We start from the raw sequence: 26,585 nt of genomic DNA, 5'->3' as shown, positions 1-26,585 counted from the left end.
AATGTTCTAGAGACGGCCCTGTCAACAACATTGGTATAGGCATTATTATTTATACATGCATGTCCACACTTACTTCCAAATTTCATGATATATAACATCATTCACATGCATGCCAAGGATAATTTACAGAAGATGAATATAGCCATATCAAAACTGAAATAAATTCGAAGTTAAGGCATTTATGCACAAACATAGAAATCATTTCACTAAAAACATGATTTTATGCAAAATTCTACTATTCCACTCACGAACATCATGCTCATAAGGATTTTTGCAAAAACAAATGAACGGTAGTAGAAGGAAATCAACATGCAAGGGCATAAGCTTAAGTCTTTTTTTTTTTTTTTTTAGAAAAACAGTTTAGATCCACTCACTATTCTAACAACCGAAGCTCCCTGCACTCTCCTCCACTCTTCTCTCTCACTCTACCATTTTTCAGCCGCACCCATTCCCCTCTCTTCTCTGTTTTCTTCTTTTCTTCATCTGGGCGAAAATCAGCCTCCCCTTTTTTTTTAACTTTTCTTTTTCTGCTCTGCTCTCGCTTTCTCCCTCTGCTCTCGTCTCCTTCTTCTTCATTTTGGGCCAAAATCAGCCCCTTTTCTTTCTTTTTTATATTTTTAATCTTTCTAAATTTATGCTTCTGCCCCTAGATTACAGGTAATCCTGCTAAACCCCTACCACATCAGCATTTCTTTCAGATAAACCTCCAGATTTTGCCCCTTGTTACATGCAAACCCAGCAGCTTCCTTATCTTGCAATTTCATTCCCAATAAAACTTTTAAAAACTAACAGAAATCCCCTTCCATAAAAATAAAATCACACAGAATATGTAATATGTATTAGGATTAAAAACAGGGTTTCACACTTTGGCATGACCGAACAGTATCAGATATCTCATAACTGTGGGAGACCTTTTTTGATTTTGAAATAGTTGTTGTGCTACTAACTCATTGTAAGATATATAAATAGGATATTAATAATTTCTGCATTCTTGGTTTTATTTTTGGAGTAATATTTGATGTACAAACAAATTGGTTTGAAAGAATTTGTTTTACACCATTATAACAACTTAATAAACGTGCTCGGATAGAACTCAAACCTAAAAAGTTAGCTCATGAGAAGAAAGACAAATTATATTTTTTTATAATTTTAGTGGTGTAATTGTAATGAAATAAACTAAGAGAGATTGAAATAAAAGAGCATAATAAAGAAGTCTGAAATGAGAAATTTTTATTAACTATTTTAAGTCTGAAGTTCATCACTTACTTTACAACAAATTTTAAACTCTCAATTATATATTCATTTTTAAAAAATATTTAAATACTTCTTGTTTTGTCGTAGAATTAACATATCAAATATTGAGAATTTCAACTTTTAATTTTATGGTAATGGAGAAAATAATAAAATTAGTTAATTACAATATTTTAAGTTCATTGGTTTTGGGGGATTTTTAATTAGACTGGTTTTGAGGTGTTTAAAAATTATTATTTATCATATTTTTTATGAACTGATTTTGACTGGTTTAAAAACCCCCAAAACCAGTGTATTTTTAAAGGGTTTATAAAACACCCAAATGGCTAGTTTTAATTTTTTATCCCAAAAAAATCCCTTTCCACTATTAATAATCTCTTTGCTGCTTAAAAAAAAAGTCCATAATAAATGTGCTTGATCCCTCACTCTTCTTCTTATCTGCTTTCGGAGTTTCTTGTTTATCAACAAAAATTGAACCTGAACAGCTTTTGAACCTGAGGTGGCGTTTTGTTTTTTGTTACTAGGAGGAGAAGTGGTATTATTAGTATTGGTTGTTGGATTTCTGTTGCTTCTTCTGGAGCTTCTTGCACCAATCGTTACAGCTTTCTCTTCTGTTTTGACCTTCAACAAGCTGCTGCTTCGTTCTACAGAGGGCTGCTTTATATCAGCAGGCGGCTTCTTGTCATCAGTTTGTTGTTGTTGTTGTCGAGCAAATGTAGAAGAAGTGGAAGGTTTAGTAGAAACAGAACTGCGTTTACGACAGACAATAATGGGAGTAGATTGTTTATGTTTAGCAAGCAATGAATCAGATCTTTCAAGGTGGGGTTTCAACTGTGGTGGTAACGGAGCAGGAGCAGGTGGTAGTAGTGGGTCTTGTAAAGAATCAGACTTGTAATTTTCCTTCTTAATCTCATTAGAGAAAAGATTACGAAGCTGAAAAGCAGTGGCAGATTCAAGGGAAGATTTGGGGAAAGAAAAGAATGGCATTAAAGAAAAGACGCAAGACATCTCTATAGCAGGTGGTTTTTGTTAAGGGCATATATGTAAATTGATCATTTTAAAAAGCTGTCAGAACCGTTGAAAAATAAACTTTCAAGCATGGGTTGAGTATTTTAAAAACCGCTACCTAAAACCCCTCAAAACCGCTATGGTGGTTTACTCTCAAAACTGCTGTGATAGTTTATCCTTATAACCGCTACCAAGCAGACCCTAGGTTTTCTCGACCTTAAGGTTTAATCAAAGGACTAAATTTCTCTTGAAATTTAAAAAAATAACATAACTCTCCACATTAGTCAACCATTAATGGGTTTTTAATTTACAAAATTATAAAAATTCAAGTTACCAAGAGCCCAAATTTGTAAACTTACCTCTCCAAGGCAAAACGGTGCGTTTTTATATAGAAGAACCAGCTTTAAACGCTGTCGTTTGAGTTCATCGTCTTCTTTCAGGCTTTTGCTAATAAAACGAAACCCCCGACAAGAGCTGTTTAAACTTTCCCATAGGGGTTAAGTCAAAGTTACAGTCGGGGTTTTTTCGAAACTCTGAGATGCTGTCTTTTCGTCACGGAGTAATGGAGGTTGATATGGAGACCTCTTCTAGCTTCCTGGACCCGGAAGATCTCTCCATCAGGGAACATAATAAAGAGAGATTGAAAATGAGAGAGCATAATAAAGAAGCCTGAAATGAGAAATTTTTATTAACTATTTTTAAGTATGAAGTTCATCATCACTTACGACATATTTTAAATTCTCAATTATATATTTATTTTTAAAAAAATATTTAAATACTTCTTGTTAATTAACATATCAAATATTGAGAATTTCAACTTTTAATTTTATGGTATTGGATAAGGGGTACACCCATGATGGGTTACCCCAAGCGACGTGGGTGAGATGAAACTGCCAAATGTAGTTTCTCTCTAACTGCTGCCATATAAAAGGAAAACCTTTTCCTTTTAGAAACGTTACGAACACTGTTACTCTAAAAAACGAAAAGGAAAAGTACGCTCTCTCTCTCTCTAAAAAATTTGGAAAACAGAAATACATTCGTGGCTTTCTTCAAGATTACTTTATTGCTTCAGAGATAAGGAGTAGAGGTATTTATGCTGTGTAAATTCATTATAGTTCATTTATGTACAAATGTGATTGCAATGGTGACTATGATCTTGGGATAATGTTAGGATATATGTTATTCTATTTNCGTCTCCCCCACTACTCGAACCCAAGACCAAGGGGCTATAGTAATTTGAGAAGTATGGTGAGTACCATCAGGTTAGGGTTGATTTAGTCGCATTAGTATGCGATAAAATATTTCAATATGCAATAAAACATTCATGCTCATAAAATCTCATTTCCATATACACATCTTATAACATAAACCATTTTCCATAATCAATGTTAATATCTCTCATTGCAAGAACTTCTTTCTGAAAACTTTTATGGTAACCAATCAATACTCATGTTCTCTAAAGAAATCATTTTTAAAAACATTTCAAATACAGATAACATTTGCATTTATAAATTTCTATTTCAAATTCATGATATAGATATACATATCAAAATCTTCTCTCAATCACATGTGAAAACTTTCACCCAACTAGTACTCATGGGTAAATTCGTCCAACCCAACAAGATCTAACATCGTTGGATTGAAGGCTTGAGCGGTGACTGATTCTGCCTAGCAGATTTTCTTTAGAGGCATTGTCTGACTGCATAAGCAGACATTCCCTTGAGGAGGGTCCCTTCTTTTTTTTTTGTTTGGAGTTTTAGATATCTTTAAACCAATGCTATTGCAGGAAAGGGTGGAACATAACCAGAGTAGGGAGAATTTTCCTTGGAAATTGTCCGATTCAGCATACTAGCCCTCTCGCAGTTGCTGTTTCTTTTAGAAGCCTTGGTTTTCGCTCTAATTAAAAGATAGTGACAAATTAAGCTGATATCAAAGGAAAACATCTTAAACGAGTCTGCGGAAGGAGAGAAGGAACAAGGATTTTCACCATAAGCTTGATCTTGAGCAAATCTTCACTAGCTCAAAAGTCACATGCCACAGACGCTTTGTTCTGCCTCCACTGTCATTTGAAACTATAAAATCATATTATGGCAAGAGAATCATGATTCCATAAGGTAAGATTTCTGTCGGCCGAAATATCCACTTTCATTGTCATCTCAAATTTACCCCTTTGATATCAAGATGCCGGAGATTGATCAAATTTCCCAAAGGAGTAATTTCTTGATTCTTGTACACCATGCATCCTAATATCAAAACCTCTAAGTTCATTAATGAATTTGTTGACTTGGGTAGGCTTGTAATCTCGGTCTGTGAAAGGTTAAGGTACCTGTAACTGTAAACTCTCAAATCTCCAGTTGAATCAGGTAGCTCAATGATATATCGATTTCTTAAAGACAACACCCTCAATGTTTTGAACTTTGGCGACAATTTTACAAGAACTATGGTAGTTTTGCAATCACAGCTTCGTGGAATGCTTCAAATATGGTTTTGATTTGCAAAATTGTCCTTAACTTCGTGGCTTCATGGAATGCTTCACATTTATTTGCCACATTATCCTTACCACACGTGTAAGATAAATGACAAATCTTTTAAAATAATTTTTAACCCTAAAATTAATATAAACCAACTACAAGTGAAAAATACATTTAATAATTTTTTTTTCTTTTTTTTTAGGGGGGAGGGGGGGATTGGGGGGTGTTTGGGCCAGCTTGTGTGCACCTCAACTAATCCCTTGGGGCCTTGAAGTTGACAGCAGGGTAAATCCCCTTATTGGCCACTCCTATTAATAACTCAAAGTGGATTGAACTCAACATCTCTTGAGTAATACATTCAAGAGTCCTAATTGACCGTGGGATATTATAGGATGCGTTTGGTTCATTATTTTGGATAGAATTTTGGGAATAATATTGGGTAGTTGAATAAGGGAGTATTACGAGGTAAAATTTAAAAATTTATAAAAATACTCCTAGGTTTGTTAATTTAATTAAACATCCCAAGATATAAAATGACAAAAACACCCCCACCGCCCGTAATGCCAGATTCCGGCCACCACCATCAGAATCTGGCCGAAAAATTGCGTTACGACACAACCGGTCGGATTTGTGTCGTAACGCGTCGATATGGCTTTTTCCAACCAGATCCACTACCGATCTGGCCGAAAAAGGCCAGATCTACGGCCAAATGTGGTCGTTGATGGCCGAAAAACCCCAAAGAAATCCATCTTTGGCCATCAGTGATGACCAAAGATATGACCATCGTTTTTGGTCAACGATGGCTATTTCTTTGGCCGTCGTTGACAGTCAGAGCTGACCTTTTTCAGCCAGATCCACTATGGATCTGGCCGAAAAAGGCCAGATCAGTCAACTACCAGCAAGTTCTAATCGTGGTGTAGGCCGTTGTACAGATTTCGGCTACCACCGATGGTGGTTGCCGGAATTTGGCAAGTCGGTGGTTGCCGGAATTTGGCAAGTATGGGTTGATGGGGGTGTTTTTGCTCATTTTTAAACTTTTTTTCTAGGGGTATTTAGTGAAATTAATAAACTTAAGGGATCTAAAAATAATTAAAAAAATACACTAATATTTCTGGAATAATGTGCCAAACAATATTTGAGGAATAGGATTGTGAATATGGGTAGAAATATTGAACAAAACGCAGCCATAGTCTTTTCGTGATTTTATCCCTATCAGGTAACAAAGTGTATATTATAACACATTCAAACAACCATAGAGTAAATTAATCATTCATTTGTATCAAAATTGTCACTATAAAACTGTTTGTAGGAGGCCTGGATATATAAGCTTCGGAGGCAGAAGAGAGTACTGTGTTAGACCTTACCAAAAATGATCACATGGAATAAGGTCCATGTTTGAACAGAAAAATTGGCATTACAAACTCAAAATACAAGATTGAATTTGAGAGAGAACAATCTGATCATCAACTGCCTAAAGCAGCAATACAGAAAGACGAAAAGTCCCGAAACTCAACTGATCCCTTTCTACTTGACATTGTCATTAGTCATCTCCTAAACAAAAAAATAAAATAAAATAAAAAATACCAAACCACATTTTACATAGACATTAGACACAAGTAATTATGATAGTGCCCAAATGGCAGTGGAGACTTAGTCGACCGACAGCAGACTTGTGGTATGAAGCTGCTATTTCTGGGAGACATCAACGAATTAGAGCTCCAAAACCTGCTGAGGAGTGCGTCAGTTTGCTTCAGTCTTTGATCTCTGTTGTAATTTTTGTTACTCATTGAAGTCCTGATTTTCATCCAAAAGAAAAAGAAGATCAATTATGTGGAGATTGAAGTCAATAATCCCGGTGTAACATAGTAATCAGTAAACAGTGTGTACTATGAATAAGGTTACTAACCACAGGCTTGAACATATCTTTAACCAGCTCCTGATTCACAGTCTTTCAGAGGTTTGGCCTCAACAAGGATATGCAGAGGTTCATCCCGTCCTCTGAAAAAAAATCAAAAGAATGACATATCAATTAATAAAGAAGACAAAATGCTGGGAAAACAAAGTAAATAAATTGCGTAAGGGGAGAAGGAACACTATGACAGAGGATCATAAATTACATACACCAATGTAAATCAATTCAATTCAGAAAAATAAAAATGAAAAATGAAAAACTAGGCGCTGCAACATTGGACTTCGGGTAATATATAGGTAAACAAGCAAGCAAGAATTTGCTCAAGAAGAAACTCACCATTCAGATTGCAATGTTGATAGACTATAATGCCCTAGGGAGTGTAACATAATAAACTCTCACCTGTGCTAAGAATTTGAAATGTTTCTTCTGAAACAAACAGACGGATCAGGTGTTATAAACATAAACATAAACATAATTAACACTATGCTTATCATAAACATGGATATCAGGGATGCGGGCTAAATAAACAATGAAACTAACTTACTGAAGGAATTAGTGCTGGGAATACACAGTAGATAAGTTTGCATTCGGAGAGAAGGAAATCTTCAAGTAGTATACAAGTAGCATGCGTACAGAGATTCTGCCTCAACTATTTCAACTGGTACTTCTACACAAAATGGATGTTCACAGTCTCATTATGATGCGTATAGCCCGGTTTTCTTCCTGCAAATTCACTCTGTAAGAAATGACAGGATAGCAAATTAAAATTGATGTTCATATGACAAGAAGCAGGGGTGGAGCCAAAAAAAAATTTTGGGGGTTAAAGTGTCATCTTCAACGAAGAAAGGCGTTTAAAGTATAAAAATAAATTTAGAAAGCTGATATGTGGAGGTTTTCTTCCTGTTATTTTGTTCCTTAGGAAACAAACAATGCAACAATTTAACGTTGTGTGTTCAAGAGACAAGAGGAAACAGATAATACTGACTACTGCCCAAATTACATATCAGCATATTCTAATACAATGTTTTTAATGAGCTATGAACATTAATATAGTGATAACTTTTACTTTAACCAAAGAAAAACAGAGGATTAAAATGTCAAGCAATTTGATAATCAAGTAAAAGAAGCAGCAATTTGAGGCAGGGTATGATAATGTTTACCATTGTGATTGATTGGAGTTGGGAGTTCAGATATTCCTGCATGTGGAAGTGGAACACAATAAACACCCAGTTGTTACATAATTAAAGCTTATCTATTTATTGTTAAGGTAAACAGGATTTAGGTGTTCTACTTCACATACCTCAAGAGCTAATTCTTTGGATTTTGAGACTACGTAGAGCTTGTTCTTCCTTCCTTTTCTACATCTTTACAAAATTCTGATTTCATGGATATGGGCAATCTTCGACCACTCTTGTCCTTCATCCTTCTTACACTGTTCTTTTAACAGGCCGCAATCCAAAATCCTTAATATCGAAAGTGAGGATGGGAGGCCCTCCTCTGGAAAGGATGTCAGATATGGGCAACCAGAGATCTCTAAATGTTGAAGAGAGGTGAGATTTTGAAAAGCTTGGGAAGATAGGTATTTTAATTTTGGGAATTGACGAATGAAAAGCTGTGTTAAAGAGGGCGGTAACATCCTTTCCTTTGGAAAAGATTCTGCATCTGAGACTTCATTAGTCGAGTGAGAGGTAAGAAAGGGCTTGTACAATCCCCACTCAATCCAGAGGTATTTAAGAGAGGTGAGCTTGTGCAATCTCCACTCCATCAGTGGCTTACAGATATTCGGACCTCCAACTGTAAGTGATGTGAGGCTGGTGGGGAGACCTTCTTCTGGAAATGTTATTCTTGGACAATGGGATATCGTCAACGTTTGAAGAGAGTTGAGGGTGTGGATGCCATTGGGAAGAGCTTTAAGATTCCCACAACCAGATATATAGACTTCTCGGATTGTGCTAGGAAGCCTTTCATCAGGGAAGGACAAAAGACTATCACATCTATATATGGAAATCTTACGAAGAAAATTAAGATTGTGTAAACCCTCTGGTAGGGATTTAAGATTATAACAAATGTCCATACAACTATCTTGGAGAGCCAAGTTTTTCTGGAACCTCTTCGCTATTAGCTCTAATTTTTCACAGTGAATAACCGTGAGGTATTTAAGTGCTTCAGTTGGTTGGTCTTCTAACAATAAGATGGGGAGATTTGGGCAAAGGGAGATCTTAATTTTTCTGAGTGCAGGTAAATGGCCCATTAATGATAAAGTAGAGAGACTTGAGCAATTGTCAATTTTGAGGCGCTTAAGTTTAGTAAGTGACAGACCTTTCGATGATAAACAAGCGAGAGATGAGCACATGCTGATGTCCAAGTCTTCTAGCTGAGACTGAGATATTCTAGTGCTGTCAATGTTCTCTCTGTGAATCACTGAAGAAGAAGATAGAGAAGAAGTGCCAACAACTTCTGTATCATCCAACAAACACTTCAATTTCTTACAACGATTTACAGATAGCTCTCTCAGAGATGAAGGTAGCTGACCTCTCACAATGCATGTCAAAGAATCACAATTGTAAATTTGTAAACTTTCAAGGTGCTCAAGCGTCTTAGGTGACTGACCTGTTGATGATAAACTCATGAGAGATGAGCAATTGGTGATCCTCAGATTAAGAAGCCGAGTGTCCATCAGTGAAGAAGAGGAAGATGAAGTGCCCACTTTTCTATCAGAAAACAGACATTGCAAATTGTGACAGCGATCAATCTCAAGTGTCTCCAGGGAAGTTAGAGACAATGACAAATCTCCAAGCCAATCTGGAAATTGTGTGCCACCATATCGTTCCACGCAGAGCTTCTTTAAATTTTTGTGAGGTCTTAATATATCAAGTACATTTTTCTGTACTTCCTCACTTTGACACGCTTTATCACCATTGCTACAATCCCAATCTAGCCATAATTCGTCTAACTTCTCCTTATCACATAATATCTCTTCTGGCGGAAATGAGGTAGCATTTTTTAATTTTGAAATATGAAGCTTTCCACTAAGAAACTTGAAGTTACTTAAAACATTCAAACTGGATCTAATATCTTTGCCCACAACAAAATTAGATAATGTTCGAAGATTCTTCCAATTTTCCATTCCCAGTGGCATGTCTGTTAAATTTACTCCTTGGATATTAAGATGGCGTAGATTGACCAAATTTCCCATAGGAGGTAATTTTTTGATTGATTGACGCCATCTTAATTGTAAAACCTCTAAGTTGATTAAGGAATTTGTTGATTCAGGTAGGCTTGTAATCATGGTGTCTGAAAGACTAAGGTACCTCAAATGTTTCAAATCTCCAATTGTATCAGGTAAACTAACTATCGTAGCACCCATTAGAGACAACACCCTCAATTTCTTGAATTTTGGCAAAAAATTTGGAAAATCTATACCAGATGCATGATAGTTGACTTCCAAGATTGTCCTCAAGTTCACAGCTTCAAGGAGTGCTTCAAATTTAGTCCTCACATTACACAGGTCAGTTCTCACATTAGACTGACCTTTGTAAGACAAGTGGCAAATCGACAAGTAGCGAATCTTTTTTAATACTTCTAATTGGTTGTTGATCCTTAATTCATCCTCCAATCTACAAATTGTATCTCCAGAAGCCCATTTTGCCAAATCATTAATAAGATCATGCATTACATAAGTAGAACGGAACATTTTGATTGATTTCTGGAAAAGTGATCTTGACAACAGATCTTGAAACAATTCAACGCCTACATCTTCTAATTCCATACTGTCTTTTGACTTTTGAATTAGACCTTCTGCCATCCACAAAAGGACAAGCTCCTCCTCTTCGAATTCATAATTCTTCGGAAAAATTGCACAATATGCAAAACATCTTTTAAGATGGGAAGGAAGATGGTGGTAGCTTAATTTTAACGCCGCAGGAATCTCACTCTGCTTACTTGAGTACAATGTATCTTCCCATATTTTACTGTCTAAAATAGTTTCCCACTTACTTTCTCTTGGCTCAGAACGTAGAAGGCCACCAAGAGTCCTAGCAGCCAAGGGTAAGCCATTGCACTTCGAGGCAACTTTTTGACGAATATATTCCAAATTTGTAAATTTGGCAATATCTTTATTCTCGAATGCAAGTTTGGCGAACACGGACCAACACTCTCCTTCGGATAAGAGCTTCACATTATGACTTTCAATGGATCCAGTCATTGTTGACACAACTTTGAGGTTGCGTGTTGTAACAATTATCCTACTCCCCGGTGCTCCTGCCATGAAGGGAGCTTTTAGGATTTCCCAGTTATGATGATTTTCATTCCAGACATCATCCAGGACAAGCAAGAATTTTTTGCCAGCTACTAGAGATCTCAGTTTAACTTGTAGTTGGTTAAAAGTCTCCGCATCGGAAGACTTGGAAGTTATCTCTGCCAAAATTGCCCTGCAGATCTTTTCATCATCAAAATGGTCATGATCAGAAACAGAAACCCATACTTTTGGGTCAAAATCTTTCACTGCCTTGTCATTGAACACTTCGCGAGCAAGTGTTGTTTTGCCAATTCCTCCCATTCCGACAATGGGTACTACACGAAAGTTGTCATCACTTGGTTTATCCTTCGAAATCATTTCAAGTATTTTGGCTTTATCATCATCTCTACCAATAACAGCAGGTTCGTGTTGCAAAGATGTGGTTGGTCGTCTTTGCGGCACAGCAGTTGATGTCCCTCCAGCAATCTCTTTCAACCCAAGACGATCTCTTCGTTCACAAAGATCTTCCAGGAGGTGATTTACCTCTTCTATCTCCGACTTTATGTGATGGTTGGACATCAAAGAAGAGAAATAATCAGTCAAGATGTCCGTGGGCTGGTCTGCAGTCATCAATTTGCGCTCTTCAAGTTGAGTGGCATATTTATCCAGAATATCATCTACATCATAAGCCAATTGTTGCAGATCATCCAACCACATTTTCACTGCCTTGTTGGTTAGTTGCTTCTCTTCTGCGTCGTTAAGTACTGCTTGAATCATCGGTAACTTTTCCCTCCACTGCTTTATCACTGAATCTATCCCATATCCACTGAGAAAGGACAGCATCCTAGGATTCACCAATCTGTCGAAAAGCACCCCGAGGAATGCACCCACAGCGGCCACAACGACTTCATTCATTGGCATGATTCTGGCTGAGTCACAAAGAAGCAACAGGCAAGAGAGAGTGACAATATCAACAAAACTGTCAAAAAAACTTATAATACCAACCAAATTCATATAGATTTAATTGTTTAACTGCAACCAAATTCATTTTCGAAAGTAAAAACATCGAACACAACAATGATCTACCATCAATTTCTTGGTGCAACAGCAGTAGACCTTACAATCATCTGATTTCCTTTTAGTTCTTAGGTACTGATTTAACTAAATTCTATTCTTGAGTAATATGATCTATCTAATTTAAGTCAAACACAAAGATAAAGAAAAATAATCCGCCAGAAAGATAAAGATCTAAAACTAAAGATCTCACAAGTTGCTAATAAACATGCATACATCAAAAGAGCAAATTAACACTTTTAATCTACGTACCTGAACACTGCAGAAATTAAGTGCCGAAAGTTTGAGAGTCAATGAGAGAAGAGTATGAGAGAGTAGGTGAGAGTATTCATACAAACAATTTGTGGTAAGTTAAAATAATGACACTTGCATTTTAAAAAAGATTTTAATTGAAAATAAAATAACGACTCCATTGACGTTTAGGTTTTGGAAATTAATTATCTAATATTAAATAATTAGAGTAAATTAATCATTTTATTTGTATCAAAATTGTCACTACAAAGCTGCTTGTAGTAGACCTACATATATAAGCTTTGGAGACAGAAGAGAGTACTGCGTTAGACCTTACCAAAAATGATCACATGGAATATGGTCCATATTTGAACAGCAAAAGTATGCTTTCTTGATTTTAAATAACAAAATGAACTGCTTATGTTAGAGCTCAAAATGTAAGATAGGAAGAAGGGAAGGAGAGCAACTACATTCATAACAGAGATGGCAAAAACTCCCATTAACGGATCGAAATACCATAAAATTAATTATATTACCTTATTCATAACGGAGGAAGCAAATATTTACAACAGGTAATGGAAATTTAAGTTGGCATTACAAGCTCAGAATAGGCTCAAAATACAAGATTGAATTGGAGAGGGAACAGTCTGATCATCAACTGCCTAAAGCAGCAATACAGAAAGACGAAAAGTCCCGAAACTCAACTGATCTCGTTCTACTTGACAGGCCCAAGTTTTTCATTATGGAAAATTTTGTAATTTTGTGTCTTAAGTGTGGAGTATTATTGAAATCTTGTAACTAAGCATATAAGCATGAGGAAGCTTTAAGTTAGCAAGCATTGAACAAGGTTCCACATTACAAAAGTGAGCAAGAACACTAAACACAAAAGAGGTTTTTGAGATTAAGTGATTGAGATTTTAGAGTGCGAGAAATTAAGATTGTAAATTAAGATTCATTAAGTCATGTAAGGTTAGTTTGAAGAAAAATAATAAAGAATGACTCCATTTTTAGTCTTCGTGAATTGGAAAATATATAAAAGTCAAGTCATATGAAGCCAAGCAAATCAAGACAACTCTTTACATTAATAAATGTGAATGGTAGGTGGTGTTTATTTAATTTGGTTCAATTAATCTGATGAGCTTGTTTGATTCTTCCTCAAAATAATAACTAATTAAAACCGCGTATGAACTTTTGATCACAGTTTGGTCTTTGTTCATAATCTGTTCACAGTAACAAATTAATGGTTGCCTCTGACCAAGAACCAAGAACAAATCAAGTTACATCAATGTAGTGGCTAGCCCATTTTGCAAATTCTATTGTGGGTCCAATTCTGGCTCTGAGCCTCCTTGAAGGTGCTTTGTTTTTGGGCCTATTGAGGTTAAGGACATTTTTTGGCCTTAACACAGACTTAATAATAAAGCTAAACCACCCTTTCCAGCTTAATCACATACACAACCACACTCTACAGGTTAGGTTGTTCTTATTGAGTTGAAGGCTCAACACCTATCCTCTTGTGGAGGGATGAACCTGAACCAGACATAGGAGAATCTTTGTTAGGATCAGGGAATGTAGCATTTAGCAACTTTAGCTGTCACGCCCCCCCTCGGATATCCCCATCCCACTGGATCCGGGTGCTACAGGAGACCCAGGATTTGGAGAGGAACGTGAATATTTCGAAAACATTTCATAAAAAACAAATCCTTTTATAGATGTAAATGAAAAGTACTAAAACTGCATATTTAATACATTTATACAAAAATAGCTTTTAATTTTGAAAACGTGCATGTGAAATCTATTTGCATGCCACACAAACACCAATTCACTCGCATGATAAGGCAATAATCACCATATAATATTTTGGGATGCCATGGAATATCACATACTACTATCATATAAAATAAATCAATCATTACCACTATACTAGAACCTAGGGACCTAGGTCATAACTCACACGAATCGGTCCCAAATATAGACATGAAGTTACACCACCCATAGTTTACCCTCAGGGTGTCATAATATGGTATCAAATATAATCTCACCCACAGTTTGCCTTCTGGGCCTTAAAATCCCACACCGGCCAATACTTGCCTGGAGCTCATCAAGCGTCTGTCCTGTCCCGGTAAGATATCACAATCATTTGGTAGGCTAAGTATACTGCTAGCTAATGTTTGAAAGGGGATGAGTACTATAAAAGATGGTATCTATCAAAAAGATAAAACGCATCCACACATACATCGCATCTGAATGTCCAAACACATAATGAATCATGAATGCCTTCATGCAAATACATATAAGTCATAATATCATATAATACTTGCTCTCGTTAAAACAGGCATGCAACATATGAATGCAATGCTTGAAACATCATAATTAATGATCATGCAGAATCACCATTTACCCCTATATATTTCATTTATATCAGTCACAAACTTTAAAACTCTTATTAGCTCCTTGGACTATTAAATCCTTGTCAACCCGTATACTTTTAAACCTTTACGGTCAATTATCTGTATGTTTAAACTCTTCCGTCAATTCCCTATATTTCTAAATCCTCACAGTCAACTCCCTTGACTGCAGGTAAGGGTTTCAAAACTGACAATGTCCTCCCCAGATTTCCTGCAGCAGCAAAACAAAATTATAGATTCCACTCTTAAGTTAATACCGTTTCCTTTGTTTTAACAATAGAAGGTTAAAGTGGTCATTTACTATTTTTATTTTCTGCAAATCTCTCTCACAGTCTCACTTACTACCGCCTCTTCTTTTTCATCTACCTTTTTCTTCTGAGTGGGTATTTTCTGGGCATTCTTCTTCTTCTTCTTCTTTGGCTAAAATGTGCCAGACTTCATTTTCTGCAAAAACCATCTCTCTACCCACTGCCGCCTCTTCTTTTCTTCTACCCATTCTTCTGCATACAAATGCACCCATTTTCCTAATTCAAGCGCCGCAAGTCGCGAAATTGCAGGAAGAACACTAACAAAATTCACATAATTCGGATGCACATCTCCCATTTGTTTCTCGTGAAACATCTCTATTGCCTCCCTAAATTTCCCATTTTGTGCATTCCCAGATATCATAGCATTCCACGAAACCACACTTCTTTGAGGCATTTAATCAAATCCAAATTTCACAATTAACCCATGAACCTGTTTTCATTCTAAAAGCCTCCTCATTTTAGCGCTGGCTTTTAACATAGAAGGAAATGTATACTTATTGGGTAACACAAACCGCTCACAAATCATTTGATAAAATAACAACAAGGCATGTAGAGCTTCAACATCATTACTCTCACTGAAGGCTCTTATAAGAGTGTTATAAACAAAGCAATTGGGTTCACGCGTTTGGTTAAAAACCTTAAGGGCGTAATCTAAGTCACGGCGGTCGGAGAGAGAGCAGAAGCGAAGAATCTTGGCGGCCGCAAGTGGGTCGGGGATTGGGGCAGTCTTAAGTAAATTTTCTGTTTAAACCATTCTAAACTTTATATATGTGGGTTAGCAAAGCTTAAAATAATTTTACGTTCCAACAGTGCTTTAAGTGCTCATATCTCTTTGATATATACAGGTATGTAATACTGATTGTCTTCTAAGAAGTATTCGTTTTTTTTTTTTTCATCTCTTGTAGATGAGGACTCAAATGGTGCGATTGATCAGGAAGAGCTTAAGAAGTGTTTTCTTAAGCTTGAAATAAAATTTACAGAGGAGGAAACCAATGATCTCTTTGAGGCCTGTGATAATAATGAGGATATGGGAATGAAGTTCAAGGAGTTCATTGTACTTCTCTGCCTTGTGTATCTTCTGAAGGATGATCCAACTGCTCTTCATGCTGTATCCAATCACACCACTTAAAATTCAGCATATTTCATTTTTTAAGCCAGCAGTTTTTCTTGTTAAACATCATCCTCAGTCGTATTTTGTAGAAGTGTCCTTCGAGAAACTAGTTTGATTGATTACACTATGTGCCATATACAGTATTGCCCTTATGTAGAGGGCTCTCCTTATTTTTGTGTTCCTTAACATTGCTAGAAATCACGAATGGGTATGCCGAAGTTGGAGGCAACTTTTGAAACCTTGGTTGATGCATTTGTATTCTTGGACAAGAACAAGGATGGTTATGTCAGTAGAAATGAGATGGCTCAAGCCATAAATGAATCAGGGGAACGCTCTTCGGGACGAATAGTCATGAAAAGATTCGGTCAGTTTTTTCCCTTTCTTACAACATTCTAAAAAATTGATACCTCCATGTTTCAAGAAATATATTTCACCTCTATAACAAGTGCCCTGCTTTCACTGTGGATGCGGATTTCTCCGTGCAGGAAGACCTTTATGCTCTTCTATGTGCATGCATTTGAAAAGATTTGCTCAACATTATTATGGGTCGATGAGTTTTGTTGGTCATAGTAGATATTTCTAATTGCTAATGTTCTTCCCGCTTTACTATTGTAGAGGAGATGGACTGGGATAAAAATGGAATGGTGAACTTCAAGGAATTTCTGTTTGCATTCACTAATTGGGTTGGAATCGATGATGAGGAAGAGGGTGAAGAGAAGGTTTAAACCAATCCATTTTAGTTCCCAGTTGTTGCTGTCTACAATTGCTAGTAGCTAAAGCTTTTCAGAGAGGTGAAGTTCCACCATGAAGTCCTGCCTACTCTTTCGGGTAAATGGTAATGGGCGAGGAGATATAAGGATGTAGAAATAAATGGAGTTTAGTTTGTTGAATTTGTATACTCTCGTCACGGTTCTACTATCCTAAAGACATATATCATTACATACATGATATAGAAGAATATGCCTTTTATTGATAAATAAACATTTATTACAGAGTCAATTTTACAATAATTGATTTGCTCTAGAGTACCTACTTTAACAATCTCTCACTTGTACTATAACCAATCGTTCATATATTTAATACTGAATGACCTTCAGTGTTTTTCATGCTTTTGCTATTACAGAGGCTTCGTCAGTGGATTGGTGAGATTGTCATCAGCATGTACTTTACTGATCAGTACATCGTTCCTCTCAACCATTTTTCTGATGAGATGAAAACGTTTGAGTATGTGTTTAGACTTCTAAATAGTCTCACGTACACCACTTATATGCATCTTCAAATAATTTAAGAGGCTTCTGAAATGTCACACTTTTTTCTTTTCTTCCTTTGTAATAGAGATTATGTCAATTTTGGTAAAAAAGTTTACGACAGGCAATATTTTCATTTTCTGATCCTTAATATTGTTATTTTTTTTGAGGTTTATTTGAATAAAACTTAAACTGGGCAATCATCTGCATTGTTCATGACTTAAGTTGGGCAAAAGTCTCATATCAGTCAGCACCCTCATGTATGGTATTCCTATTGCCATCTCCTCAGATCACCAGCCGAATCAATAGATCAACCTATATTGCAGCTAATTTGCATGGTTGTAAGACAAAAATCCACAAATGTTTCATAATTTGCTAAAGATTTGATGCAAGATTGAAACTAAAGAAGCAAGTATGAGATATGATGAAGCAAAAGAAAACTAATTCATTTTTAATAGAAGATAGCAAAAATTGTTATTGCTAGCACTTGGGTAAATCATCGTTCATACTTCATACCTCCCTCTCTGACAGTTTGGGTACAAACCACAATTCAAATCCTTCACAACAATCCCCATCGTCGTATCATTAGAAAATATGATATGGAACTGCAGAAACTGACACAAGCTTCAAAAACGACTGAGAAGGTTTATTTCCCTGCTGGTCCTGCATCTCTTCCAACCAAGCGGGCACACAAACACACATGGGAAAACCTTCCTCAGAAATTGTACAACGTATAAGTCTTGGTTTTCGCCCTAAATAAAAAAGAGAGACAAAATAAGTAGACATTCAGGTAAAGATAGTAGACAAATTGGCGCAAGGAGAGAAGGAATAAGGATTCTCACCACAAGCTTGACTTTTGGGCAAATCTTCAACAACTCCAAGTCACATGCCACATATGTTCTGTTTTGCCTCAACTGTTTCAATCGGTAGTAGTACTGCATCGACAATGATATGTGGAGGTTTTCTTCTTGTTTTTTTGTTCCTTAGGAAACAAACAATGCAACAATTGAACATTGTGTGTTCAAGAGACAAGAGGAAACAGATAATACTGACTACTACCCAAATTACATATCAGCATATTCTAATACAATGTTTTTAATGAACTATGATCATTAAAACAAGTTAGTGATAACTTTTACTTTAACCAAAGAAAAACAGAGGATTAAAATGTCAAGCAATTCCATAATCAAGTAAAAGAAGCAGCAATTTGAGGCAGAGTATGATTATGTTTACCATTGTGATTGATTGGAGTTGGGAGTTCAGATTGTTGAAGTTTGAATCCTTTTGGTAGAAGAGGAAGACACGATGAAGAAGAAGAGCGAGGAAGAAGGCATGGCCAAAGAATTAGTTATTTTAGATAAAACTGAATTGCAGTAATTTTTAAATTATGAATTTGAATTTCTCTTAACTGCTAAGTGTAGTTATTTAGTTTTATCCCTTTAAAACTATAAAAAGGGAATATATTATGTATCGATTGAAGAAAATAAATAGATAATGTTTTCTTCCTCTTCCATAGTTACAACACAGATATTCCTGCATGTGGAACACAATAAATACCCAGTTGCTATGTAATTAAAGCTCATCTATTTATTGTTAAAGTAAACAGGATTTAGGTGTTCTACTTCACATACCTCAAGAGCTAATTCTTTGGATTTTGAGACTACGTAGAGCTTGTTCTTCCTCCCTTTTCTACATCTTTACAAAATTCTGATTCCAGGGATATGGGCAATCTTCGACCACTCTTGTCCTTCATTCTTCTTACACTTTTCTTTTAACAGACTGCAACGCACAATCGTTAACACCGAAAGTGAGGATGGGAGGCCCTCCTCTGGAAAGGATGTCAGATATGGGCAACCAGAGATCTCTAAATGTTGAAGAGAGGTGAGATTTTGAAAAGCTTGGGAAGATAGGTATTTTAATTTTGCGAATTCACAAATGACCAGACGTGTTAAAGAGGGCGGCAACATCCCTTCTTCTGGAAAAGATTCTGCATCTGAGCCTTCAATAGTCGAGTGAGAGGTAAGAAAGGGCCCGTGCCATCCCCACTCAATATTGAGGTATTTAAGAGAGGTGAGTTTGTGCAATCCCCACGCCATCAGTGGCTTCCAGATATTCGGTCCTACAACTGTAAGTGATGTGAGGTTGGTGGGCAGACCTTCTTCCGGAAATGTTATTCTTGGACAATGGGATATCGTCAATGTTTGAAGAGAGTTGAGGGTGTGGATGCCATTGGGGAGAGCTTTAAGATTCCCACAATCAGATATATTGACGTTTCGGATTGTGCTAGGAAGCCCTTCATCTGGGAAGGAAAAAAGACAATCACATTTAATTATGCGAAGAAAATTAAGATTGTGTAAACCCTCGGGTAGGGATTCAAGACTATCACAATCCATGATCTCCAAGTCTTCTAGCTGAGATATTCTAGCGTTGTCAATGTTCTCTCTGTGCATCGCTGAAGAAGAAGATAGAGAGGAAGTGCCAACATCTTCTGTGTTATCCGACAAACACTTCAATGTTGTACAATTCATTACTGATAGCTTTCTCAGAGATGAAGGTAGCTGACCTCTCACAATGCACGTCAAAGAATAGCAATTGTAAATTTTTAAACTTCCAACGTGCTCAAGCGTCTTAGGTAATTGACCTGTTGATGATAAACTCATGAGAGATGGGCAGTAGTCGATCATAAGATTTAAAAGCCAAGCGTCCATCAGTGAAGAAGCGGAAGATGAAGTGCCAACTTCTCTATCATAAAACAGATGACACAACCCGTCCCGAATTTCCTCATCCCGTAGGATCCGGGCGCTCCCATAAGACTTTGTTATCCGAGACGTGCCATGTAGAAAAACTGCGAAACCTGTTTAAAGACATACTTTTCCTGAATAACATCATAGTATTTCCATCTCCAACATCTCAAAAAAAGACATACATCATCTTTCGTTTTACAAAAGAAAAGAGTTAGGGAAACTTTTGGTATCAGGTTTTTCACTTATACTACACATTCCAAAATATGAAACAAAAGGAAATACATGATGGAAAACATGAGTTCTTGAAACGAAAGTCCAGATTTACAATGCGACATAAATATAAGACCCACATAAAAGATGTCAACGCGTGGCACAACCCTGAGCGGAGGCTCACTGCTCGGCACGATCTCCGGAAGGTCCTGGTGGGGGGAAAAACATTTAAAAAGGGGTGAGCTAAAAATACTCAGTGAGTGGGGAAAAAGGGGGAGGTTTATAAAAGTTCTTAAAAAAAGAATAATGCTAACATACAACAATTTTCAAGCAAATCATGGCAACAATGTAACTTTATGAATATGCAATAGAACAACCACCCCGTTCTCACATACAATATATAATTTATTTCTAATCATCCTGCACTCAATAAACTGTACTCTGACTTACTTCCTTTAACTGTATCGGATTCTGTATAAAACCTCAACATTTATTATTAAAACTCTCACCACAACTAGTACCCTGGGGGAAATCTGTCATACCTGGTGGGCGTCCCACACGCAGGCAGAGCGAGGGACGTACCTGTCATACCCGGCAAGGTCTATCATCGCGCGGGCAGAGCCTCAAAAACTGTCATACCTGGCGGACCACTCAACGCCCAGGCAGAGCCAATAAAATCTGTCATACGCATGCGCAGAGCCAAAATCTGAAACTGTCATACCCAGCGGAATCCTGCATCGCTCGGGCAGAGCCAAAAATCTGTATCTCTGGGGGATGGGTACTTCGTAGGGTGGTTTTAGCACCATAACAATCTCATGCATAATCTCAGTAACATATAAGTCAATAACACATTACCTATGCGCTTATAAATCATGCATATACGACATAATATTCAAAAATCACATATAGGGCTGAAAATGTAAACTGTAAAACATGTTTCAACAGAACACCAAATGCACCTTTATACACCTATATGTGTATATAAAAAAAAAAGAAAAGAGTTAATTATATGATAAAGTCTCATTCTAAATAAATATATATATTCCATTCAACAATTTAATAAGCCAACACCAACATTTCCCGTTACCAAACTCTGCATAATATGATTTTCTCCACCCTTCAACATAAGCCGAAACCCAACTCTCTCTATAGTGCCACCACACCCCAAATCAAGCAGCCATCAACATCAAATTTCATGAGACAGACATATACATATATTTAAATAACATGCAGCATGAAAGCTTATTAGTTTGGAACAAGATCTAATTCATTATCACCCAAAACTTTGCTCAGCCGAAACATGCAAGATAAGTTTTAGCAAATAAAACACTTAACTCAAGATTTTGCACCCAAAACATTATAATAGAAATAGATAACTTGACATGCAAACCGGAATTAAGTTTTTTTTTTAAAAACACTTTTTGGTTAAACCACTCACTCTTCTATCCTATAATTGGCTGCCTGTTACAGTGCTTAGATTTCGATCTCCACCGTTCAGAATGTAGAGCTGTGTTTCATGAACAACATATCCGAAAATCAGCACGATCGGACGGCGAATGAGCTCCAGATCACGATTTGATGATCCACTGTTCACAGACTTAAAACTAATAAACTCTCCCTTTCTCTTTGTTCTTCTCTCCTTCTCTCACTCTATCTCTCGGCCAAACCACTCTTTCTTCTCTTCTCTCCCTTTTTTTTTCTTTTCTTTTCTTTTCTTTCTCCTTTCTCTCCTCTCTTCTTTCTTTCTTCTCCTCTCGTTTTCTTCTTCTTCCTTTGGGCGAACTGCCCAGTTCTTTCCTTTAAATAAAAACAGTTTTTCTAAAATTATTTCTGCCCCCCATTTTTCTCTAATTTCCAGTTTAACCCAGCCACATAAGCTTTCCCTAGCAAAAATGTCCAAATTTTTCCCTCTTGATACATGCAAACCCATCAGGATTTATTTCTTCGATTTCACCCCCTTAACACAGCTTTAAAAACTGACAGAAATACCCCTATCTTACCACAATACCAAAAAAATCAAATTAATTAAAAAAAAAAAGAATTAATTAACTTAAATACAATTCATGATCTAACTAAAATCAAGAATGGGGTTTTACAACAGACATTGCAATTTCTTACAGTGATTAATCTTAATCGTCTCCAAGAAAGTTAAAGACGATGATAAATCTCCAAGCCAATCTGGAAACTGTGTGCCGACATATCCAGTGATGCCGAGACTTTTTAGATTTTTGTGAGGTCTTAATATATCAAGCACATTTTTCTGTACTTCCTCACTTGGACACTCATTGCTCCAATCCCAATCTAGCCATAACTTGTCTAACTTCTCCTTATCACATAATATTGCTTCTGGCGAAAATGAGGTAGCATTTTCTAATTTTGAAATACGAAGCTCTCCACGAAGACGCTTAAAGTTTTTTAAAACATCCAAACGAGAACTAATATCTTTGCCCACGACAAAATTAGATAATGTCCGAAGATTCTTCCAATTTTCCATTCCCAATGGCATCTCTATTAAATTTACTTCTTCGATATTAAGATGGCGTAGATTGATCAAATTTCCCATAGGAGGTAATTTTTTGATCAATGCACACCACCTTAGCTGCAAAACCTCTAAGTTGATTAATGAATTTGTTGACTCAGGTAGGCTTATAATAGCGGTGTTTGAAACACAGAGGTACCTCAAATGTTTCAAATCTCCAATTGTATCAGGCAAACTAATGACTTGAGGAGTATTCACCACATAATAATTACCCATTAGAGACAACACCCTCAATTTTTTGAACTTTGGCAAAAAAAAAGGAAAATCCATACCAGGTGCAACACAGTTGACGTCCAAGATTGTCCTCAAGTTCACAGCTTCATGGAGTGCTTCAATTTTAGTGTTAGACAAGCAGCGAGTCGACAAGTGGCGAATCTTTTTTAATGCTGCAGATTGGTTGTTGATCTTCGATTCATCCTCTAATCTAAAAATTGTATCTCTAGAAGCCCATTTTGCCATATCATTAACAAGATCATGCATTACATAAGTAAAGCGGAACGTAGTGCCTGATTTTTGAAAAAGTGATCTTGACAACAAATCTTGAAAAAATTCACCACCTACATCTTCTAATTCTATATTGTCTAGTGACTTTTGAATTAGACCTTCTGCCATCCACAAACGGACAAGCTCCTTCTCTTGAATGCATAATTCTTCGGAAAAATTGCACAATATGGAAAACATCTTTTAAGATGGGAAGGAAGATGGTGGTAGCTTAATTTTAACACCGTCGGAATCTCACTATGCTTACTTGAGTTCAACGTATCTTCCCATATTTTACTGTCTAAAATATCTTTCCACTTACTTTCTCTTGGCTCAGAAAATAGAAGGCCACCAAGAGTCCTAGCAGCCAAGGGCAAGCCATTGCACTTTGAGGCAACTTTTTGACGGATATATTCCAAATTTGGAAATTTGGCAATATCTTTAATCTTGAATGCATGTTTGGCGAACACGGACCAACACTCTTCCTCTGATAAGAGCTTTACATTATGACTTGCATTGGATCCAGTCATTATTGACACAACTTTGAGGTGGCGTGTTGTAACAATTATCCTACTCCCTGGTGCTCCTGCCATGAAGGGAGCTTTTAGGTTTTCCCAGTTATCATAATCTTCATTCCAGACATGATCCAGTAAAAGCAAGAATTTTTTGCCAGCTAGTCAAGATCTCAGTATAACTTGTAGTTGGTTAAGAGTCTCCACACCGGAAGACTTGAAATTTATCTCCGCCAAAATTGCCCTGTAGATCTTTTCATCATCAAAATGGTCATGATCAGAAACAGAAACCCATACTTTTAGGTCAAAATATTTCACTGCCTGGTCATTGAACACTTCACGAGCAAGTGTCGTTTTGCCAATTCCTCCCATTCCGACAATGGGTATTACACGAAAGTTGGCATCACTTGGTTCATCCTTCGACATCATTTCAAGTATTTTGGCTTTATCAGCGTCTCTACCAATAACAGCAGGTTCATGTTGCAAAGTTGTTGCTCGTCGTCTTTGTGGTGCAGCAGCTGATGTCCCTCCAGCAATCTCTTTCAACCCAAGACGATGTCTTCGTTTACAGAGATCTTCCAAACGGCGATTTACCTCTTCTATCTCCGACTTCATATGACAGTTGGACATCCAAGAAGAGAAATAACCAGCCACGATGTCCTTGGGCTGGTCTGCAGTCATCAATTTGCGCTCTTCAAGTTCAAGTTGAGTGGCATATTTATCCAGAATGTCTTCTACATCATAAGCCAATTGTTGCAGATCATCCAACCACATATTCACTGCCTTGTTGGTTAGTTGCTTCTCTTCTGCGTCGTTAACTACTGCTTGAATCATCAGTAACTCTTCCTTCCACGGCTTTATCACTGAATCTATCCCAGATCCACTGACAAAGGGCAGCAACGTAGGATTCGCCAATCTGTCGAAAAGCACCTGAAGGGATGCACCGAAAGCGGCCACAACGAATTCATTCGCTGGCATGATTCTGGTTTAGTCCTTGAAAGAAAAGAAAGGATTGTCACAAAGAAGCAACTGGCAAGAGAGAGCGACAAAATCAACAAAACTGTCAAATAAACTTACAACACCAACCAAATTCATATAGATTTAATTGCTTAACTGCAACCAAATTCATTTTCGAAAATAAAAACATAAAACACAACAATGATGTACCATCAATTTCTTGGTGCAACAGCAGTAGACCTTACAATCATCTGATTTCCTTATAGTTTTTAAGTACTGATTTAACGAAATTCTATTCCTGAGTAATGTGATTTATCTAATTTTTAAGTACAAGCACAAAGTTAAAGAAAAACAAATAGAAATACCTAAAAACTTTGACAGATTGTCCTTAAAAATATTATTACTATTGAAGCTTGTGGAGCTTCACATGATTGTCAAACTCTCAAGAATTCATAAAAATAAATAGACCCCAGATCTCAGTGTCACAAATAAAAATAAATAGAAATTGAATTCATAAATAACATGTATATAATAATGTTTAGAAAGGAGTAAAAACGTTTTTCATGTTATAGTTTTTAAGTACTGATTTAACGAAATTCTATTCCTGAGTAATATGATTTATCTAATTTTTAAGTACAAACATAAAGTTTAAACAAAAATAATCGGCCAGAAAGATCTCAGAAGTGACAGGATTATGAAATTCTTATCTGGCTATCTCTTAAAGAAATAAGAATTAAGTTGCTAAGAAACATAAATTCATCACAAAGATAAACACATTTAATGTACGTACCTCAACACCAGAGAAATTAAGTGCAGAAAGTTTGAGAGTAACTTTATAGAGTTTTTTCTATTATCTTCTATTTTTGAAAGTCAAATGAGAGTAATTACTCCCCTAATCCTGCATAAAAAAGCAGTTGTAAGGAAATGGTGATGATATTAAATTTTATATGATTGTTTCACACAAAGAAGGTTCATAAGTCATCTAAGGTTAGTTTGAAGAAAAATAATAAAGAATGACTCCAATTTTAGTCTTCGTGAATTGGAAAATATATAAAAGTTAAGCCATATGAAGCCAAGCAAATCAAGACAACTCTTTACATTAATAAATGTGAATAGTAGGTGGTGTTTATTTAATTTGGTTCAATTAATCTGATGAGCTTGTTTGATTCTTCCTCTAAATAATAACTAATTAAAACCGCGTATGGACTTTTGATCACAGTTTCGTCTTTGTTCATAATCTGTTTACACTAATTAATTCAAATCGTGTATGGACTTTTTCTCACCCAAGGTTTGGCCTGATGAGACTGTCCCATCCATCAAGTTTTAAAATGACACTTTACCACCCATGTTAATATTCTTCCATTAAGTTTAATTAAAGAAGAATATGGTGGTAAATTCAAAAAAAAGTTAAAGGGTAATTATGCCATTTTACCCCTATATAAACCTAAATCCTCTCAAACTGCTACAGTGCCACCGCCACTACCGCTAGTCGTTTCAAGCCGGTTTCGGCTGGTTCACCAAAACTGACAGAGATCTTCACTTCTTCATCCTTTGAGCCTTATCCCAGCCTAATTGTCCAAGAATTGGCCGAAATTAAGCCGTTTACCACGGAAAAAACCCAACCTTCAAGCCGTGGTCCAGGTGAAATTGGCCTGTTTCTGGTGTCGTTGACCTCCCTCAATTCCACCAAAATACTCCCTTCACCTCCCTCATCAAAACCCCTATCTCCCCACAATTGTTTAGCACGCTGTTCGTCGCTCACCGTGCTTGGCTTGTTTTACGTGCCCCAAGATTTTTCGATCGATCCCATCATCGAAAACCAACCTCGACACCACCAAATGCACCATCGACACTTCCTCTCTAAAACCCTTAACAAACCTGATTTCGT

General features: G+C 36.6%; 4 protein-coding genes across 4 annotated transcripts; 1 reads left to right on the top strand and 3 right to left on the bottom strand.

Annotated features, from left to right (window-relative positions):
- Positions 1-8,069: 8,069 nt before the first annotated feature.
- On the bottom strand, positions 8,070-15,291 carry LOC116141493 (putative disease resistance protein At3g14460). The gene is made up of 3 exons (XM_031426999.1): positions 15,044-15,291; positions 8,277-11,858; positions 8,070-8,139 (listed from the first exon to the last, which is right to left on the bottom strand). The coding sequence occupies exons 1-3, from the start codon at positions 15,289-15,291 to the stop codon at positions 8,070-8,072; spliced, it is 3,900 nt and encodes a 1,299-aa protein (XP_031282859.1).
- A 92-nt stretch (positions 15,292-15,383) lies between these two features.
- On the top strand, positions 15,384-16,793 carry LOC116141492 (probable calcium-binding protein CML21). Its single transcript, XM_031426998.1, has 5 exons — positions 15,384-15,398; positions 15,682-15,742; positions 15,803-16,005; positions 16,204-16,372; positions 16,624-16,793. The coding sequence occupies exons 1-5, from the start codon at positions 15,384-15,386 to the stop codon at positions 16,731-16,733; spliced, it is 558 nt and encodes a 185-aa protein (XP_031282858.1). The 3' UTR covers positions 16,734-16,793.
- A 2,159-nt stretch (positions 16,794-18,952) lies between these two features.
- On the bottom strand, positions 18,953-19,963 carry LOC116141491 (putative disease resistance protein At3g14460). The gene has a single exon (XM_031426997.1). It carries the CDS (start codon positions 19,961-19,963, stop codon positions 18,953-18,955), a length of 1,011 nt encoding a protein of 336 aa, XP_031282857.1.
- Positions 19,964-22,301: 2,338 nt separating this feature from the next.
- On the bottom strand, positions 22,302-24,718 carry LOC116141490 (putative disease resistance RPP13-like protein 1). Its single transcript, XM_031426996.1, has 3 exons — positions 23,950-24,718; positions 23,497-23,856; positions 22,302-23,398 (listed from the first exon to the last, which is right to left on the bottom strand). The coding sequence occupies exons 1-3, from the start codon at positions 24,716-24,718 to the stop codon at positions 22,302-22,304; spliced, it is 2,226 nt and encodes a 741-aa protein (XP_031282856.1).
- Between the last annotated feature and the right edge of the window lie 1,867 nt (positions 24,719-26,585).

This window comes from Pistacia vera, unplaced genomic scaffold (assembly GCF_008641045.1).
Source record: "Pistacia vera cultivar Batoury unplaced genomic scaffold, PisVer_v2 Contig4, whole genome shotgun sequence".
NCBI classification, from domain to species: domain Eukaryota; kingdom Viridiplantae; phylum Streptophyta; class Magnoliopsida; order Sapindales; family Anacardiaceae; genus Pistacia; species Pistacia vera.
Note: the sequence above shows the minus strand (reverse complement) of the source record. Positions and strands in the feature narration are given on the sequence as shown.

Excerpts from the sequence above, each read along its gene's own strand:
- LOC116141491 (XM_031426997.1), bottom strand. The coding sequence starts at position 19,963 with ATGGACGCTTGGCTTTTAAATCTTATGATCGACTACTGCCCATCTCTC.
- LOC116141490 (XM_031426996.1), bottom strand. The coding sequence starts at position 24,718 with ATGCCAGCGAATGAATTCGTTGTGGCCGCTTTCGGTGCATCCCTTCAG. Across the intron at positions 23,857-23,949 it reads GATAAATTTCAAGTCTTCCG|ATTATGATAACTGGGAAAAC; the intron begins GTGTGGAGACTC and ends TCTGGAATGAAG. Across the intron at positions 23,399-23,496 it reads GGAAGATACGTTGAACTCAA|AATTATGCATTCAAGAGAAG; the intron begins GTAAGCATAGTG and ends ATTTTTCCGAAG.
- LOC116141492 (XM_031426998.1), top strand. Across the intron at positions 15,743-15,802 it reads TATCTCTTTGATATATACAG|ATGAGGACTCAAATGGTGCG; the intron begins GTATGTAATACT and ends CATCTCTTGTAG. Across the intron at positions 16,006-16,203 it reads ATCCAACTGCTCTTCATGCT|AAATCACGAATGGGTATGCC; the intron begins GTATCCAATCAC and ends TAACATTGCTAG.
- LOC116141493 (XM_031426999.1), bottom strand. The coding sequence starts at position 15,291 with ATGCCTCAAAGAAGTGTGGTTTCGTGGAATGCTATGATATCTGGGAAT. Across the intron at positions 11,859-15,043 it reads CGGCAGTGGGTAGAGAGATG|TTTTGTTGATATTGTCACTC; the intron begins GTTTTTGCAGAA and ends TTTTTTTGACAG. Across the intron at positions 8,140-8,276 it reads TCTTTTCCAAAGGAAAGGAT|AGGAGGGCCTCCCATCCTCA; the intron begins GTTACCGCCCTC and ends CATCCTTTCCAG.